Source organism: Crocodylus siamensis, chromosome 2, assembly GCF_052110815.1.
Source record: "Crocodylus siamensis isolate JL-2025a chromosome 2, ASM5211081v1, whole genome shotgun sequence".
NCBI lineage: Eukaryota > Metazoa > Chordata > Crocodylia > Crocodylidae > Crocodylus > Crocodylus siamensis.
This window is the reverse complement of record NC_143396.1, coordinates 13331725-13346510: the sequence shown is the minus strand read 5'-3', so window position 1 is coordinate 13346510 and position 14786 is coordinate 13331725. Positions and strand designations below refer to the sequence as shown.

General features: G+C 44.2%; 1 protein-coding gene across 2 annotated transcripts; it reads right to left on the bottom strand.

The window, feature by feature from the left end:
- Positions 1-361: 361 nt before the first annotated feature.
- Positions 362-12078, bottom strand: CD8A (CD8 subunit alpha). Of its 2 annotated transcripts, none has more exons than XM_090034672.1 (6): positions 11980-12078; positions 10681-11040; positions 10242-10349; positions 9300-9410; positions 7017-7047; positions 362-1468 (listed from the first exon to the last, which is right to left on the bottom strand). In XM_090034672.1, exons 1-6 carry the CDS (start codon positions 12017-12019, stop codon positions 1426-1428), a joined length of 693 nt encoding a protein of 230 aa, XP_089890798.1. In that variant the 5' UTR covers positions 12020-12078; the 3' UTR covers positions 362-1425. The 2 variants fall into 2 exon arrangements, with proteins under 2 accessions (XP_089890798.1, XP_089890799.1); XM_090034673.1 differs by having other exon boundaries at positions 10242-10337.
- Between the last annotated feature and the right edge of the window lie 2708 nt (positions 12079-14786).

Sequence of the window (14786 nt, the reverse complement as noted above, 5' to 3'; positions counted from 1 at the left end):
TTATTGAGTGTCCGTCACCACAGTATCTTGTGACTCTGATCGGCTGAGAGATTTATCTTGCAGCATCTGTATGAGGGAAGTATTACTGTCCCTGTTCAACAGCTGAGAATCGAATGCATCGAGTAATTAAGGTCACATGCCATGACCTTCATGTGCCAGAAGTAGGAGCTGAACCCAGATCTCCTGAAACCCAGCCCTGGATCTTAACCCCTGTATTTTCTTTAGGATTCAGCAGGGAAAGAGAAGCAGATCATTTATATCTTTGGTTAGATGTCTAGCCTGAGAAAAACTAAGCAGCAGAAAAAGAAAAAGACTATAATGACATTATGTAGAAATATAGTTTAATTAATTTTTTGATGATATTTATACTAATGATTGGGGGGGCGGGGAAAACCCATAGAGTTTATTGCAGTGATATGCAGACAATATGCAGACATTGAATGCACAGTGAACAATTACAGGATCCTTATTCTAGTCGTCTTTCTCTGAAATAAATTGGCACATTTAAAAACACTGCTTAAGTGAAACAAGTGGTAGCACATATTTACCCTTCTGCTATTTATCTCCTGATGCCAGAAAGAAGGATGAATCCTGCGTTCCTCACCCAGGCAAAACCCCTGGTGAAGTCAACAGCAAGAAGGAAAGAGCTCACAAGAGGGAGAAACAACGGCAGCTGTGGTCTGTAGTCTGAGGACTATAAAAGGAACAAGGGCCCTTGGTTAAAACTTGGCCTTTCATGGTTGGGCTCTGTCATCTTTCAGCTTCAATCATGGACTACTGTTACTGACCTCTGGGGAGCATTTCTGAAGTCTCACACGATAAAATATTTTTATCCCATTGACCAATGAAGCCACCTTCCCCAAATAAAAAATGTCCTTAGGAAGTGCCCAGGCACTGAAGTTAAAAGGGGAAGGTCAGAAGATCATACATTTATTCACAGTGGGCCTGATCTGACAAACATTAAAAAAAGGCAAACCACCAAGCAGATTAAATGTTGAAATCTTTCCTCAGCTGTTGAAATCGCTGGGTATCCACCTGAGCAAGTATTGACTCAGGATTTAGACTACGGGAGCTAGTGATCAGAGTGTATTGCCTGTGTTACAGGCCTAGATAGTTTGGCATATTTTATTGTTTTTTTTTAACAATGTGGAAACCAATTTGTAGGGCTCAACAATGTTGGAAAGAGCCAACATTTTCAAATCCAGGCAGTACAATTCGCGTAGTGAGCGCCTAGTATCTGCTAGTGCTTCTGTGCTCTTGTGGACCTGTCTGCACTGTCGACTTCAACAAAACAGAAGGTATGGGAACAATTTAAAATAAAGCATGGGTTGTAACTGGAAATGTAAAGGCACGGGTGGTGCATGGACTGTACAGTGATAGCTTCCTGTTTGGCGATTCAGACGTTAAGGACACAGATGCTTCACTCTATCTGTGTGACACGACTTTTCCATTGTTCGCATTTGCAGGTCTACAGAGAGAAGGAAGAGATGTGTTTACTTCGATGTAAAAGGAACAAGGGGCTGAGTCTGGCTAAAAGATAACATCTATCACAGGGGTGGGCAATTATTTTGGGTAGAGGGCTGCTTACTGAGTATTGGCAAGCCATCGAGAGCCACATGACAGGGCAGATTAATATTAATTTTCTAAATTTTTTTAGGGGCCCTGTGGGCCGGATAGAATGGCCTGGTGGGCCACATCCAGCCCCTGGGCCACATTTTGCCCACCCCTGATCTATCAGCACTGATCAGCTTATCTGGCCTCACTCTATACAGTGGTTGTCCAGCTGGAGGCTGCGAAGCATCCCCAGGTACCCATCAAAGTGATGAACCAGGTGTCAGTTTGTCACTAGTGCCACTTTCTGCTCGTTGCAACCTCCTCCAGGACTCTCTTAGGATAGATAACAAACCAACCCCCCGATCTCAACTCGATGTAGCTGTTCTGCCTTTCCACGTGACACAGTGCTGCCAAACCCAAGCATTCAAAAAAATCACGAGTCAGAAAATTTGCCTTTTTATTTCTGTGCAATTCCTTTCTATTTTTTTTTCCTTATCAGAAATAATAGAAACTTGTTTTTATTTTTATGACAGATAAAGTGCCCACATAATCACAGGACTCCCTGAGCTGGTGCCCTAAGGAAAAAAATTAAGGGCCAGCTAAAAGTACTATTCTAGTACTTACGCTTCTGAGCATTTAAATGAATCCCATTTTGCACTGTTCAAGTCCTTGAGAAGTTTTTAATATAAAAGGTGGGTAGGTCTACCTCTTCCTTGGTGCATTTTTTTTAATTTAATCTTAAGACTAAAGTGATCAGTGTTACAAAAGCAAATGCATTAATGGATTTTTAGGACCTGAAAACAGTGTGGAATAGAATTGCACTTACATGCCTAAGTGCCATATACCTAATAAGTGGAATAGGCTCTACCCCTAAATAGTTTGAGACTTGGGATAAAGTGACAAGAATTAGCACATGGGTTTTTTAGGTGGAGGATAACCATGATCAGTTTTGGTGGCAGCACCAGAATTAGGGGACTAAGAAGCACTCAAGGGAAGAAAATTAAAATCAGGGATGATCTGGTGAGATTAGGGCCATGGGAGCTACAGGTAAACTGGGGAAATTCAACCTCAAGTCCTACACAGAGAACAGGAAACACATACAAGAATAAAGGCGTGGGTTATCAAAGCAGAGGGCTTACCGCAGTCAGATGGGTTTATGTGCTATGCTGTCTCGTTATTACTTTTTTATAGAGCTAAGATCTCTAGCTGTTGCAAGGAAGATGTGGTTGCTTGGGCGAAGTGGGGGAGAGCAGGGAAGCAGGGGGGAGACAACAACACATAGGAGGACTCTTAATTTCCTACCGCGTGTGTGAAAACCTCTGCATTGTTTCCTTTGTACCGGAAGCTACAATGGAAACATGGAAAATAGTCTCTTCCTAATTCCCTATGCTGTACTTCCCTCTATTAAGGACTAAATGCTGATTGGTGCTGAGTCTCATGGGCTACGGGAATGCTTATGTGTGAAAAAAGGGTCATTACTCACCACCACCCACAATTCTCACCAGCTTCAGTGGGAGGTGAGGGCACTTGCCACCTTGGAGGAGATCTGAGTACGTGTAAGAACACGTGGCCTGGCATTTCAGTGTAATGTAACCCAATCGGTTTCCTGCAGGCTTAGTCAAAAGTTGTAGGTAACAGGAAATACTCTGTTTTCTTGGACATAATGCACACGTTTCTCCAAAAATCAGTTGCTGGAAATTGGAGTGCACAATATAAGTGAGGAAATCCGGTAATAGCATTTTCTGTGTTATAAGCCTGAGGGTGGGGGAATGAAAAGTAAGGCTGCATGTGCTCCATGGGGAGCAGTGCACTGAGCAATCAGGGCTCTCTAGTTGTTGCTACTCAGTTACTTACTGCTAGGGAACAATAATTTCAAGGAAAGATCCTTATTCTGCCTTTCGAGATCAAAGAGTGTATCTTATTTGGCGGGGGGTGTTGTCTGCAAGAAAATATGGTATTCTGGGCCAGATTCTCAAGTGGTCTAAATTGGCACACCCCAGTGATGAATGGGTCCCCCAAGTGGCCACATCCTCAGTGCCTTTGTTCACTGAAAAATCACTTGTACAAAAAATAAATTCCAAACTTGGCAGCGCTGGTCCTGAGACCAGCTCCTGAAGTGCTCCATGCTAGTTGAACCGCTGTATTATAAAGGGTTATTATCAAAACCAGTGGTATGGCTAACACGAGCAAGAACTTACTCCTGTGAAGAAAGACTTTCTGTCTAGTCAATTCTCATTCACTCTGGACAAGCAGCCCATGGACAAATGGACTTGAGGAATGAGAGACTAAGAAAAAATTGCAAAGTTTTGGTGTTAAGAATTTAAAAATAACATTAAGTAATTAAAGGATAGTTGTTTTTCGTGGACTGTGCATGCATGAAAAGTCTGCTGATTTATATTAGGCACTTGGATTTTAACACTTGTGTCAGGGCTCACTGCAGAATTGCACACAGTATAGTAGTAAATGGCCTTCAGTGGGAGTTTTGGGTGTGCAAAGAATGAATTAAATAACCTATCATAATCACCATAAATAATAATGATGACATTGATGACGATAATGAGAAACTTATTTAATTTGCCTCTCAGTCAACCCGAGTCTTGGGTGAACACAATTGCTAATGTGGGTCTAACTTGGACCAGGAGTATAAAAAGTTATCATCTTCATTATGTTGGAGGTATCACTGGTGTTGCTTTCTGAAGGACCCGTGGTCTTTAAAAGAGAGCGCCAGTTTCCTGTATAAGCAATCAATTGTAATACCTACACAAGAAATCCCAATTCCCTGAAAGATAACTGGTCTTTTTATATTTTTCACACCCCATACGTTCTTCAATCACTGTTATTCCACATTTGTATTTGTCAGTCTCTTCCTGCGTTTTTTAACGAATATTCTCATCAAATGAAAAAAAACCCCTTCCTCCCCTCCTTCTGTATAACCACCGTGCTGTTACTTCATGAATGATTAAAAACCCATTATGTTTGTATACATTATTTTTTCTAACTTTGCCTGATCTATCATGATAATACTTCTTCTCTACTTGTTCATATTGCTGAGTGTTGCTTACACAATGCCACCATCTTTTTCACGCTATAGTCTATCTAAAGTTATCTCACACCGACTTGATATATTCCATTATAATGTGACTAACAGTGGCTGAGGCTTTGCCTTGTATCCTGAATTCTGCATTTACATCTTTCCTACCATCTCTCTTTGCTTTAAAAGATCCCATGCAAATAGTCCTTTCCAGCGCAGCTCTCATTAGACTGGTTTCGCTTTTCAGTCCTTCTTTGGAAAATCACTTAAGTTGTTGCCACCTTTTTATTTGTGTGTGTTTCTATTTCTTTTCTAGTTTCTTTTCTATTTCTTCCCATGTGTTATTTTTTGTTTGTCATCTAGTTTTTGTAGGAGTGAATTCCTCATTAAGTTTCAGAACTCAATCCAAGTTCAAGTTTTTTGTCTGTCATAGCTTGCTGTTGTTTCACACTTCTGCTGTAGAATATCATCAAATATCGATGCTTGAGTCATTATTATGATTGTTATAATAATAATTGTTATAAAATTATTGTTATAAAATATTGTTATAGTAATAGTTGTTATTATTGTTATAATATATCATATATAATAACAATAATAACAATGAAAACAACACCAACAATAATAGGAATAATAATAATAATTGTTATAACATATTGTTATAGTAATAAGTGTTACTATTATTATAACAACAATAAAAACAACAATAGTAATAATAATAATTTATAAAATGTCTTATAAATGTATAGCACTTAGCATAATAGATTCCTAGTCCATTTCTGGGGCTCCTGGGTAGTAGTAGTTATTATTATTGATATAATAATAATTGTTTTAAAATTATTGTTATATTGTTATAGTAATAATTTTATTATTGTTATAAGAATAACCTAAAACAACAACAATAGCAATAATAATATTAGTACTATATTTAATAATACTTATATATTTAATAATCAGTTATATTTAATAATAATACATTTATTAATAATATATTTAATAATACTACTTATGACTATTGTTGTTATTACTGCTGTTAGTATTATAACAATAATAACAATTATTACTATAACAATATAACAATAATTTTAAAAACAATTACTATTATATCAATAATAATAACTACTACTACTACCCAGGAGCCCCAGAAATGGACAAGGAATCTATTATGCTAAGTGCTATACATTTATGGGACATTTTGTAGTACTTATCAGGGCAATTGATTTCTCATACTGGAGACAGAGAGAAATAATCCAAGCATACAATCTCACAGGTGCCTGCACAGATCGATTGTGATGTGGTCATAATGCCATGGTAGTAAAACTGTTTAACTAATTGAACTACTTAAAGATCAGATGGCATTTTCATTTTAAAACCACTTTTCAAACCATTGCTTGAATTTCTATTACGTGATCTCAGCCTAGGAATTTTTTTGGGGGGGTAAAATTTTTATATTTGTATATTTTATGAACATGAAAAAGAGGATTTTCTTCTACTGTTTTTTTTTTAATCTGTATTTATTAAACTCAAAAATTTGCTTGTGATGACATCTGACACATAGGGGCCATAAATGAAGAATGTGAACGAAACCATGCAATCTTTTTTTTTTTTTTTTTTTTTAAAAAAGCTTCCTTTGGTGAAAGGAGGGAAATGATATGCAAATAATATTAGTATCTTATTATAGGCTGGCTACTTCTGCCCTCGAATTCAACTGGAAGTCAGGTATGCAAAAATGCAAAATGAGACCCAGCGTTTGAGACTGTAAAGACACAGGAAATCAAGCTCCTACAGCAACTGCCTGTATGTCACCCCAGGAGTCTTCTATGACACGGTTCAGGCTTAATCCTGCCAAGTACTGAATACTCCAGCCCCAATCCAGGGAAGGACTTGAGTATCTGGTCTGCTCTAAGCATGTGCCTAATCCCAGTGTCTTCAGCAGAAGTTGCATATGCTTAAAAGTTTTGCTGAATGAGAGCTAGAGCACTTAATCCCTTACAGGACTGAGCCCTTAAGAAATGTAACGGTACAATGATTGGAAAAACAAAGCTTTTTTCTCTAATTCTAGATATGTAGATATGTGCCTTGTGTGATACAGTAATGAAAGACTCTATTGTAATTCATAAGCACAGACTTTGTAGGCTAGAGAGTGTTGTTGGCAGGGAGCACCTACTGTCCTATCTATACACACCCCATATCTATACATACCCCAATGTGCTGGGTTCTCCTCCAATTTAAATAACAAATAATAATAAAAAAGGGGAAGAGCTGAAGTGGGAACTTGAGCTCTGATTTTCCTGAATGAGTTATGCAAGCAAAACCTCTCTTTACAGATGGTGGCTCAGGGATTTCTTTGGCATCAATCTAGCGTTACAACACACTGGGCTAGAAGCCGCGGAGCTAAAGAGAAAGTGCTTGAAAACAGCAGCTTACCAACCTTCTACATTTGCATCTCCGTCTTCTGGTTTCTAAAATTAAAAAGAATAAAAAAGACTCAGTTTGAAGAATGGGTGAGTCACGGTTTAATGAAGACCTTGCTTTACCCTGGCAAGTCATCATTTTTGTACTAGATGCGTGTCTGCGTCGGCTTCAGGGTTGACTCAACCACTGTTACTCTTACTTTACTTTTAGAGCCTCCCTTAAGTGAGACAAACTGTCCTTGTCTGAGCACATAATCCCACGGACAACGGTGTCATGGCTATTGTGAATCAGGTCTACTTGGGTGACTGGCTGCAGGACTGAGTTTTACTCTGTAGAGAGAAGTGTAACTTGCTCCATTAGAAAATGGATTTTTTTTCACTCTCTCTCTACAGATTTGGGAAGCTGGTTGAGATTCATGCATTCAGGAATAGCAATAAATATCCAGAAGGCAAGTGACCTGAAGAGGTTACACCCATGGAGCTGAGATCAGGCTTTGCACCGTCACGGTTGCCCTCTGTGCTGCATCTGCTTCACCAGATCAGTCTCTGTTATAGAAATACCAGGAGGTTAAGAGACAGATTGAGGCCAATTCTCAGCTGGTGTAAATCAGCATGGCTGTATTGAGTTCAGTGGGGCTATGCTGCCTTTGCCTTACCTCAACTGAGGCCCTGGCACTCTAATCCAGAGTCATTCCTGGTGCAACTCCTCCAACTTCTCTGAAGGTTACTCCAGGGATGTATTCGACACTGTCAGTTATGGAGCCAGTTATTTTAGAACAAAAGAAATAGGTCAGGGCTGGAGGCTAACTAGTTTTTGTGTCCCCAGTGGTTCTCTCCTGGGGGATCGCGATGCCACTTGTATATTGGAGAAATAATTGCTTCAAGTGAATGTTCATCAAAACTTCAAATTGGCATATAGAACAAAAAGAAATGAACTGGCAGCCGATATTCCAGCTAGCTGGATTTCTAAAATGCCTGCTCTGGTGTCCTACCCTTGGGGCATAGGATTGAAAGTGTCAAAGACCTTGGATGCTGTGTGCTGGCTTAATATGTCCTCACTTGCTTTGATGAAACAGAAGGGTTTTTTTCAGCGGTAAGACATTTCAGAAGTATTTTGTATTATACATTGCACTGCGTATCCAAGGCAGTGGCGGCTTATTACTGGATTGTTTGGTACTCTCGGGCTTTGGCCGTTGGCATTTCTCAGGGCCGAGCTGTATGTGGGAATTCCACTGGTTTAATTCAATCAGGTTTTAAATAGGTTTCATTTGAAACGGTGCCACCCAGTCAGCAGTTCAATCAATTTGTGACCTTAGCTTAGGTCAGTAGCAAATTGGTTGACGAAGGGACTGAACCTAGTTAAAGAAATCAGTGTCGCTGCTACAGCCTGGCCCTTACTAATGAGGGTTAAGTGATTGAAGCCCCCTGTTTACCCAGCTGTAAATGGGGGCCTGGGTATTGCGGAGCTGGACACGATGGCAGTCGCCTCCTTCCCGTGTGTGCTATCGGTTGTCGGCACTGATATGCCTTGACTGCACTGGCCAGGGCCTTTCAGTCTGAGCAGAACATTTTTGCAATTAGTACTTTGTAGCCATGCAGCTATATAAATTATAAGTTGATTACCTTTGTACTTTGTTTAGACAGAGCATTTGCACTGATTTATCTCTCTCGGCCTCTGCCCTGTTACAGTTAAATGGCTCATCCGGGCATAGTTACACCAATGGCAAGGTAATGGCCTCAGCATAGTTTGTATCAGAGTAATAAATTTCCTCTATTCATTCGTGAGAGCTGGGGTGCTGTGTCAAACACCTACATATGATTCACGAGAGAAACCCAGGCATTGCAAATGCAAAGTCACACTGACAAGAACAGTCCTCCTTCCTTTCTGAGTTCTTTGCACCACAAGAATCGCTCTAGTATTGTTCTGTCAGCAAAAAAAGGAGTGCAAACAAAAAGCTGGCAATTTCCATGGGGGCCTTGAGTCTCAAAAAGGTTCTGATATTTCTCTATTGTCTAATCCCTCTTTAGACAATAGAGTTCTCTAGCAACTGAGGAATTTACAGGAGGGCTTTATACATAGAGACAACACTCACATTAAGTTTAGCTTTGTTACATTCTTCAGATGCACAGCGCCCCACTTGCACAGTGCATGCGCCAGATGCCTGCGTTTCTTTACAAAGCAAGTCGCTGCAAATGCCAAGCCCCTTGCCCCCCACCCCATGTGTCCCTGTTCTGCCGGAAACTTCAGTCTGCCTTTGGGTGAAGGGGGGACTGTCTTAAACAGGGGATGGTTCTCTTACTTTGACAGGTTATGATGGTGGCCAGCAAAGCGACAAGGAGGAAGAGGCAGGCGCCTACTAAGGGGGCCCAGATGTACAAGTCACAGTTCAGCCATGTCTTGTGGGCGTTTGCTGCAGAAGGGAAAGAGAGCAGAAAAGAAAAATAAACCAGAGGCTGGCAACAAGGCACATCATCCCCAGCACGGCTGCAGCATCCTCCAACAAGGTGGGGGCATGCAGTTTTCTTTGCACTGTGCTGCTTCCACGCTCCTGCCTTTCTCCCATGCACTTCAGACCCAGCCAGATCATGCAGGGGCTCTGGCGATTCCCTGACTGGGTCACTGGCTGGTTTGGGCAGATTTTGGAGGTGAGGTTGGCAGGAAGCTGTAGTCGGGGGGGAAGGTGGCTGCAATTCAGCATAAGAAAGAGCTATGAGATACACTTCATGCCTGGGAGGGATCATCCAGGATTTCCCATGCTCTGTGAAGATGCTACCAGCTGGGCTCACAGCTGGGAGGAATGGGCAGGTGCCTGGGCAGGATTATATCGCTGTGACTTATTTGGTAAACCAGCTGTCCGGTTCCCTAGGCTGGAAAAGACACTGCCCAAAGCCTGATGAACTTGGGAATGGGCCCTCACCCCCTGATCTGCATGACCAAAGCACAAGAGCTTTCCCAGTCTCTTGAATGCCTGTGCCCCTTAGGCTCTGAGCCCTGGCAATACTTTGCAATACTCCATTCAGCCTGAGAAAGCCACCGCTGGCCCATCCAGAGCCAACCCAGAAACATGGAGCAATGACATGTCACATACTAGCAACCTCCCCAGCACCCACATCCGAGGAATGGGAATTCCTTCCCACGCTGTAGCTGGGAGAGGGGCTTCAGGAGAGTGCTGTTCCCAGCCCAGCTACCTCCCCAGACCTGGATCCCAGCCTGCAGCCCTTCCCCCCAAAGGTGCTTTTACCTGGACTTTGGGTTTCTGGGCCGATTGTCGTCACTGGGGTCGTGGTGATGGGTGTGGTGCTGGCTGCCTTTGTGGTGGGGGGCTGTGTAGGAGGCACTGTAAGAAACACTAGGAGGATCAACAGCAAGCTGATGAAATCCATCTTCAACCCTTTTTCCTCCCCAGACTTACTCCTCAGCTAGGGGTTTAAGGCTCAGCTCCCAGATATGCATGCACAGCCTATCTGGACAGAAACTCCCCCCCCCCCCCCACCAAAGAAACTCCTAAAGGCCACATTCCCAGAACAGGCTCCAAAGAGCAGCAGACTCCCGTGTCTCCCCTTCTTAATCACAGACAATAGGGATGGAGGGTACTTCAGTGGTGACTGGGATGATAAGAAAGCAGCTGGCAGGGACCCCATTCTCATCAGAGGGCACCGAGGGCAGGGGCTGGTGCTGACCTGGCAGGAAGACCTGACGCCCAGAGCTGAAATGCAGCATTTGGTTCCGGATCACGATGCAGTAATATTCGCCCTGGTCCTTCTCCTGAAAGGACTTCACCGTCAGTTTGTAGGTGCCGGGCCCTTTACTTCCCCCATAGCGTGTATTGTCCACATCGCTTGCATGTGTCACCCGGGAGATGGAGGAGATGAACATGATGAAGCGGAGGCCAGAGTCCTTGCCCTGGTGCACCCAGGACACGCCACTGTCGGAGAAGCTGTTGTCCTTTATGGCACACTCCAGCTCCACAGGGTCTCCTGGCTTCGTAGGGGTTCTGTTGAGGAGTTTGACCTGAATCTGTCCCTTGCACTTGCAGTAGCCTGAGGGAGAGAAGATCACCCAGCGCACTTACCAGCACAGCTCATGCCAAGGAAGAGACAGCAGCCTCGCTCCATCCCAACCCAGAGCCCCATCCCTTGGGCAAAGCCTTGATCCCTGCTGAGTAGGGCAGCACGCTGTTGGATCCTTGTGGTCCTCGCGTGCTCAGCAATCCCTCTGCTTCTTAAAACCAGCTGTCTGTCCCCCCAAAGATCATCCCATTCAGAGGAGCCATCTGCATGGAAGTGACCCTCATCAGGTCTTTACAGTGCATTTGTGCTGCTTCAGTGGTGTACTCGGTAGCCGTGTTGGTCTGAGACAAAAAGACGTACAAAAACCTGGAACGCTTGGTTCCAAAATGATAACGCAGCTCACAAAGACACTCTCATGGACCCAGAGGGACAGCCTTCCATCTTCAGCTCCCTCTGTGCAAAAATGAAATTTATTTCCTACCTATGGGGACTTTTTACCATCTTGCACCATCTACACTTTTCCCAGAGTCTGACGAAGGGACTTTGATCCCAAAAGCTTGCAGACAAGGAGAGTTTTCTCACCATTTGCCAGTTGGTCTAATAAAAGGTATCATTTTGGAACCAAGCGTTCTAGTTTTTTGTATGTCTTTGTGCTGCTTGTGTTTAGAGCCCACAACCCCTCCACCCCAGCCAGGTGCTGCTCTCAGCCCCGACGGTGCGCATACAGAGTGTCTCTGCTGCCAGCCCTGCTGGCCCAAGATTAGACTCGGGCCCTTTTCCCTGCTCGCTCTCAGAATCTCTGTAAAACAACTAAATAGAAAATGAGCCTCTGATTGCTTTCCCCTGTGCTCAGACACTTCCCTTGTGCTTGACATCTGCTCTGCAGGGGACCCTGGAGGGAGCCCCTGCCCTCCCACTCCTTCTGACTCTTCTTCTAGGAGAAGGGCTCCGTAGCAGTTCCATACTCACACAGACTGAGGAGAAACAGCAAAAAAAGGGATCGGGGCATTTTCTCCTTGCATCGGCTGTCCTCAAGGCAGGCACGGCAGAAAGAGATGATCTCACTGGGTTGACTTCATAGGACCTGGTGGAAAGGAAGTGATGTCAGCATCAAAGAAAAAAGTTCTTCAGCTCCCAAAGTAAAATGTACTCATGAAGTCCGGATTTCTTCTTTAAATGATGATACGTTAACTACGCGATCATCTTTCCACCTTTTCTTTGTACCATTCAAAATGCTAAAAACACTTGAGCACTGGCGCCTTGGATTGGTGGTTTTTATGACCCCCTTTTTGATTCAGCCATGCAGAACAGAATAATCACAGTTCCCAGGTTGAAAATCCCTGGTTTAAACCCTAAATTGCAGATTCCCAATGGAAAATCTGTTGTGTAATCCTGAGCCTCAGTCGGGTGCTATAGTGAGGATATCCATGCGATGTGTACCCTACAGATGCATTGGCTTATAACATGCCATTGCACATCTGCTGTACAATATATTCCTGACCTGGCAAAAATACTTTAGATACAGGATAGCACAGGGCTGATGTGTGTGTTAGTTCAGCCTTCAGCTGAGTGTTTTCATGTTTGCAGTTTCTTTGCAGTTTTCATGTTTGTGCAGCTCTGAGGGTCTCCACTGCTTGAAACCCATCAGGAAGGTCCCATGAAGCTGGTGGGTTTTTTTCACATCTTGTGGTTTTTCTCTCTTAACCACCATGACTTCCGCTCTCCAGAAGTGGCTCATACGTTGCACAGGGCCTTTTGCCTTCTGCATCTGGGCTGCTGCAGACAGATGGTGGGTGACAATTTCTGAGACCTTGCATGGCAAAGCAGATACTCCCCAACATCAGAGAGGCGCTGCCTTGGGCTGCAGAAGCCTTTGTTCCTTCTCGTGGCTGCTTCTGACGTTCCTTTCCATCGTGCAGCAGGGGGTCTCGGGAGAGGTGCTTTTCCATTAGCTGCTCTGATGAAAACGTGCGTTTCCCTTTCAGGCTGGAAAATGAAGCACTGCTGGCATTCGATTGTTTCTATGGCTGCTACTTTGATGCAACATCTTTGAGAAAAGCAACACACAATGCTGAGTGACTGGCCCCATTTCAGCAGGTATGAAAGGAGCTGGAGTGCACGTGCTTTTTCTAATTTGTGTCTTTTCTGAGCTGGTTCAATGAACGGGGAAGCAATTTTCCATCAGGTCTCACTATAAGTGAGCATCCTTGAAGCTATGAAACATGATGCCAATTCCTGCCTGACTGTAACAGATGTTTGCAAAATTAAGAGAAAACATGTTTCATAGATACGGCAACACAACTGTGACCTGTTTGGGGCTAAGAAGAAATGTTTTTGATTTGTACTCAGCAAACACGTAGCTCAGGAATTACAATCGAGATTCTCCAGTTGTGTCCAGCGCTGTCCATTTATAACTCTCTGACTCAAAGTGAAAATAGCCGTTGAAAAGCACAATAAACCAATTAAAATCGAGTTAAAGACTACCTGGAGTTCTTCATATGTTTCCCTGTGTTATTAGATTAGCTCAGCATCAGTCTGGATGGAGACAGAGGTATAGCTATATGAATCTCTAACATGTATTTTGGAGTGTTTTATGCGATCCCTAGGCGGGAGACCAAACCTATATTACAATTTTTTACTTGAGCCCCATACGGTTACTTTAATATTCTACATATTCAAATGCCATAGTGAGAGGTACGTGTAAGGATTCATCGACAGTGGAGCAGAGTCATGGATAAACTAGAAGGGGCTTCCTAAAGGGGATGTATAGTATCAGGATATGGGCAAATATACTTGTTAACCACTTTAAAAGGGGAGGGTGAGCTGCTGTTGGGAGTCTATGGGCTGTAATGGTGTAGCTCAGGGGTGTCAACCCCCAGCATACTAGCCAGGTCTGGCCTATGGAGCCATATCATCTGGCCCTTTGGGCTTCTCCCGGATCAGCCAGGGGAGCGGTGGCAGTGTTAATTGCCACTCTCCTGAGGCCTGTAGGGAACATGGCAGACTGGATAGCGTGGCCCTGTGTGCTAAATTGGGTGTATGCAGGGCTGGGGTGGGACAGGGCCAAATCCTAGGGCATGGGGCCAGGCTAGGGCAGTGCAAACACATGGGGCTAGGCCAGGGCAGCACGGTACCCAAACCAGGTGCATGGGGCCTACCCTGTGTATTGAGCCCATCATGTATCCAGCCTGCAGACTGGCCCCATTGCATGCATCTGGCCTCTGGGGCCAAATGGTTGGATCCCACTGGTGTAGCTGTTACAGCTGCCAGACCCTGGCACGATACAAGTGAACTCAATTGCTGCTGAACCTGAATGCAACAGGTGAAAAGTTACAATAGTTTTACGACATCTGTGTTCATGAATGCCGCATGCCCCCAGTGGCTGGGGGGGCACGGCAAGCTCCCGCAGGTCGCAGTGCCGTCGGCTTCAGGAGCATGGTGGCAGTAAGCGGGGAGCTCCCACAGGCAGCTGTGATGCTGTCGGCGGTGAGGGGGTGGGGGTGGTGAGCACCGGTCAGTGATTGGTGACCATCCACAAGCACCGCTGGCAGTGGCAGTGGCAGCCAGTGGCGATCACGGACCGCCTGCAGACACCGCTGGAGGCGTCGGCAGCAAGCGGGGTGGGAGGAAAGTGAGCGGCGACCGCCCACAGGTGCCACCGGCAGTATTGGTGGTGCCTTTCTCTAGAGGGCACCAGCGTGCTCGGGTGCATGTGCACTCCCTACACACAGCCAATGTCTGCAACTGGAACAGCTAAGTCATAACAGTTTGTGTTG

Excerpts from the sequence above, each read along its gene's own strand:
- CD8A (XM_090034672.1), bottom strand. The coding sequence starts at position 12,019 with ATGCCCCGATCCCTTTTTTTGCTGTTTCTCCTCAGTCTGT. Across the intron at positions 11,041-11,979 it reads GCTGTTTCTCCTCAGTCTGT|GCTACTGCAAGTGCAAGGGA; the intron begins GTGAGTATGGAA and ends TCTCTCCCTCAG. Across the intron at positions 9,411-10,241 it reads CCCAGAAACCCAAAGTCCAG|CAAACGCCCACAAGACATGG; the intron begins GTAAAAGCACCT and ends TCCCTTCTGCAG.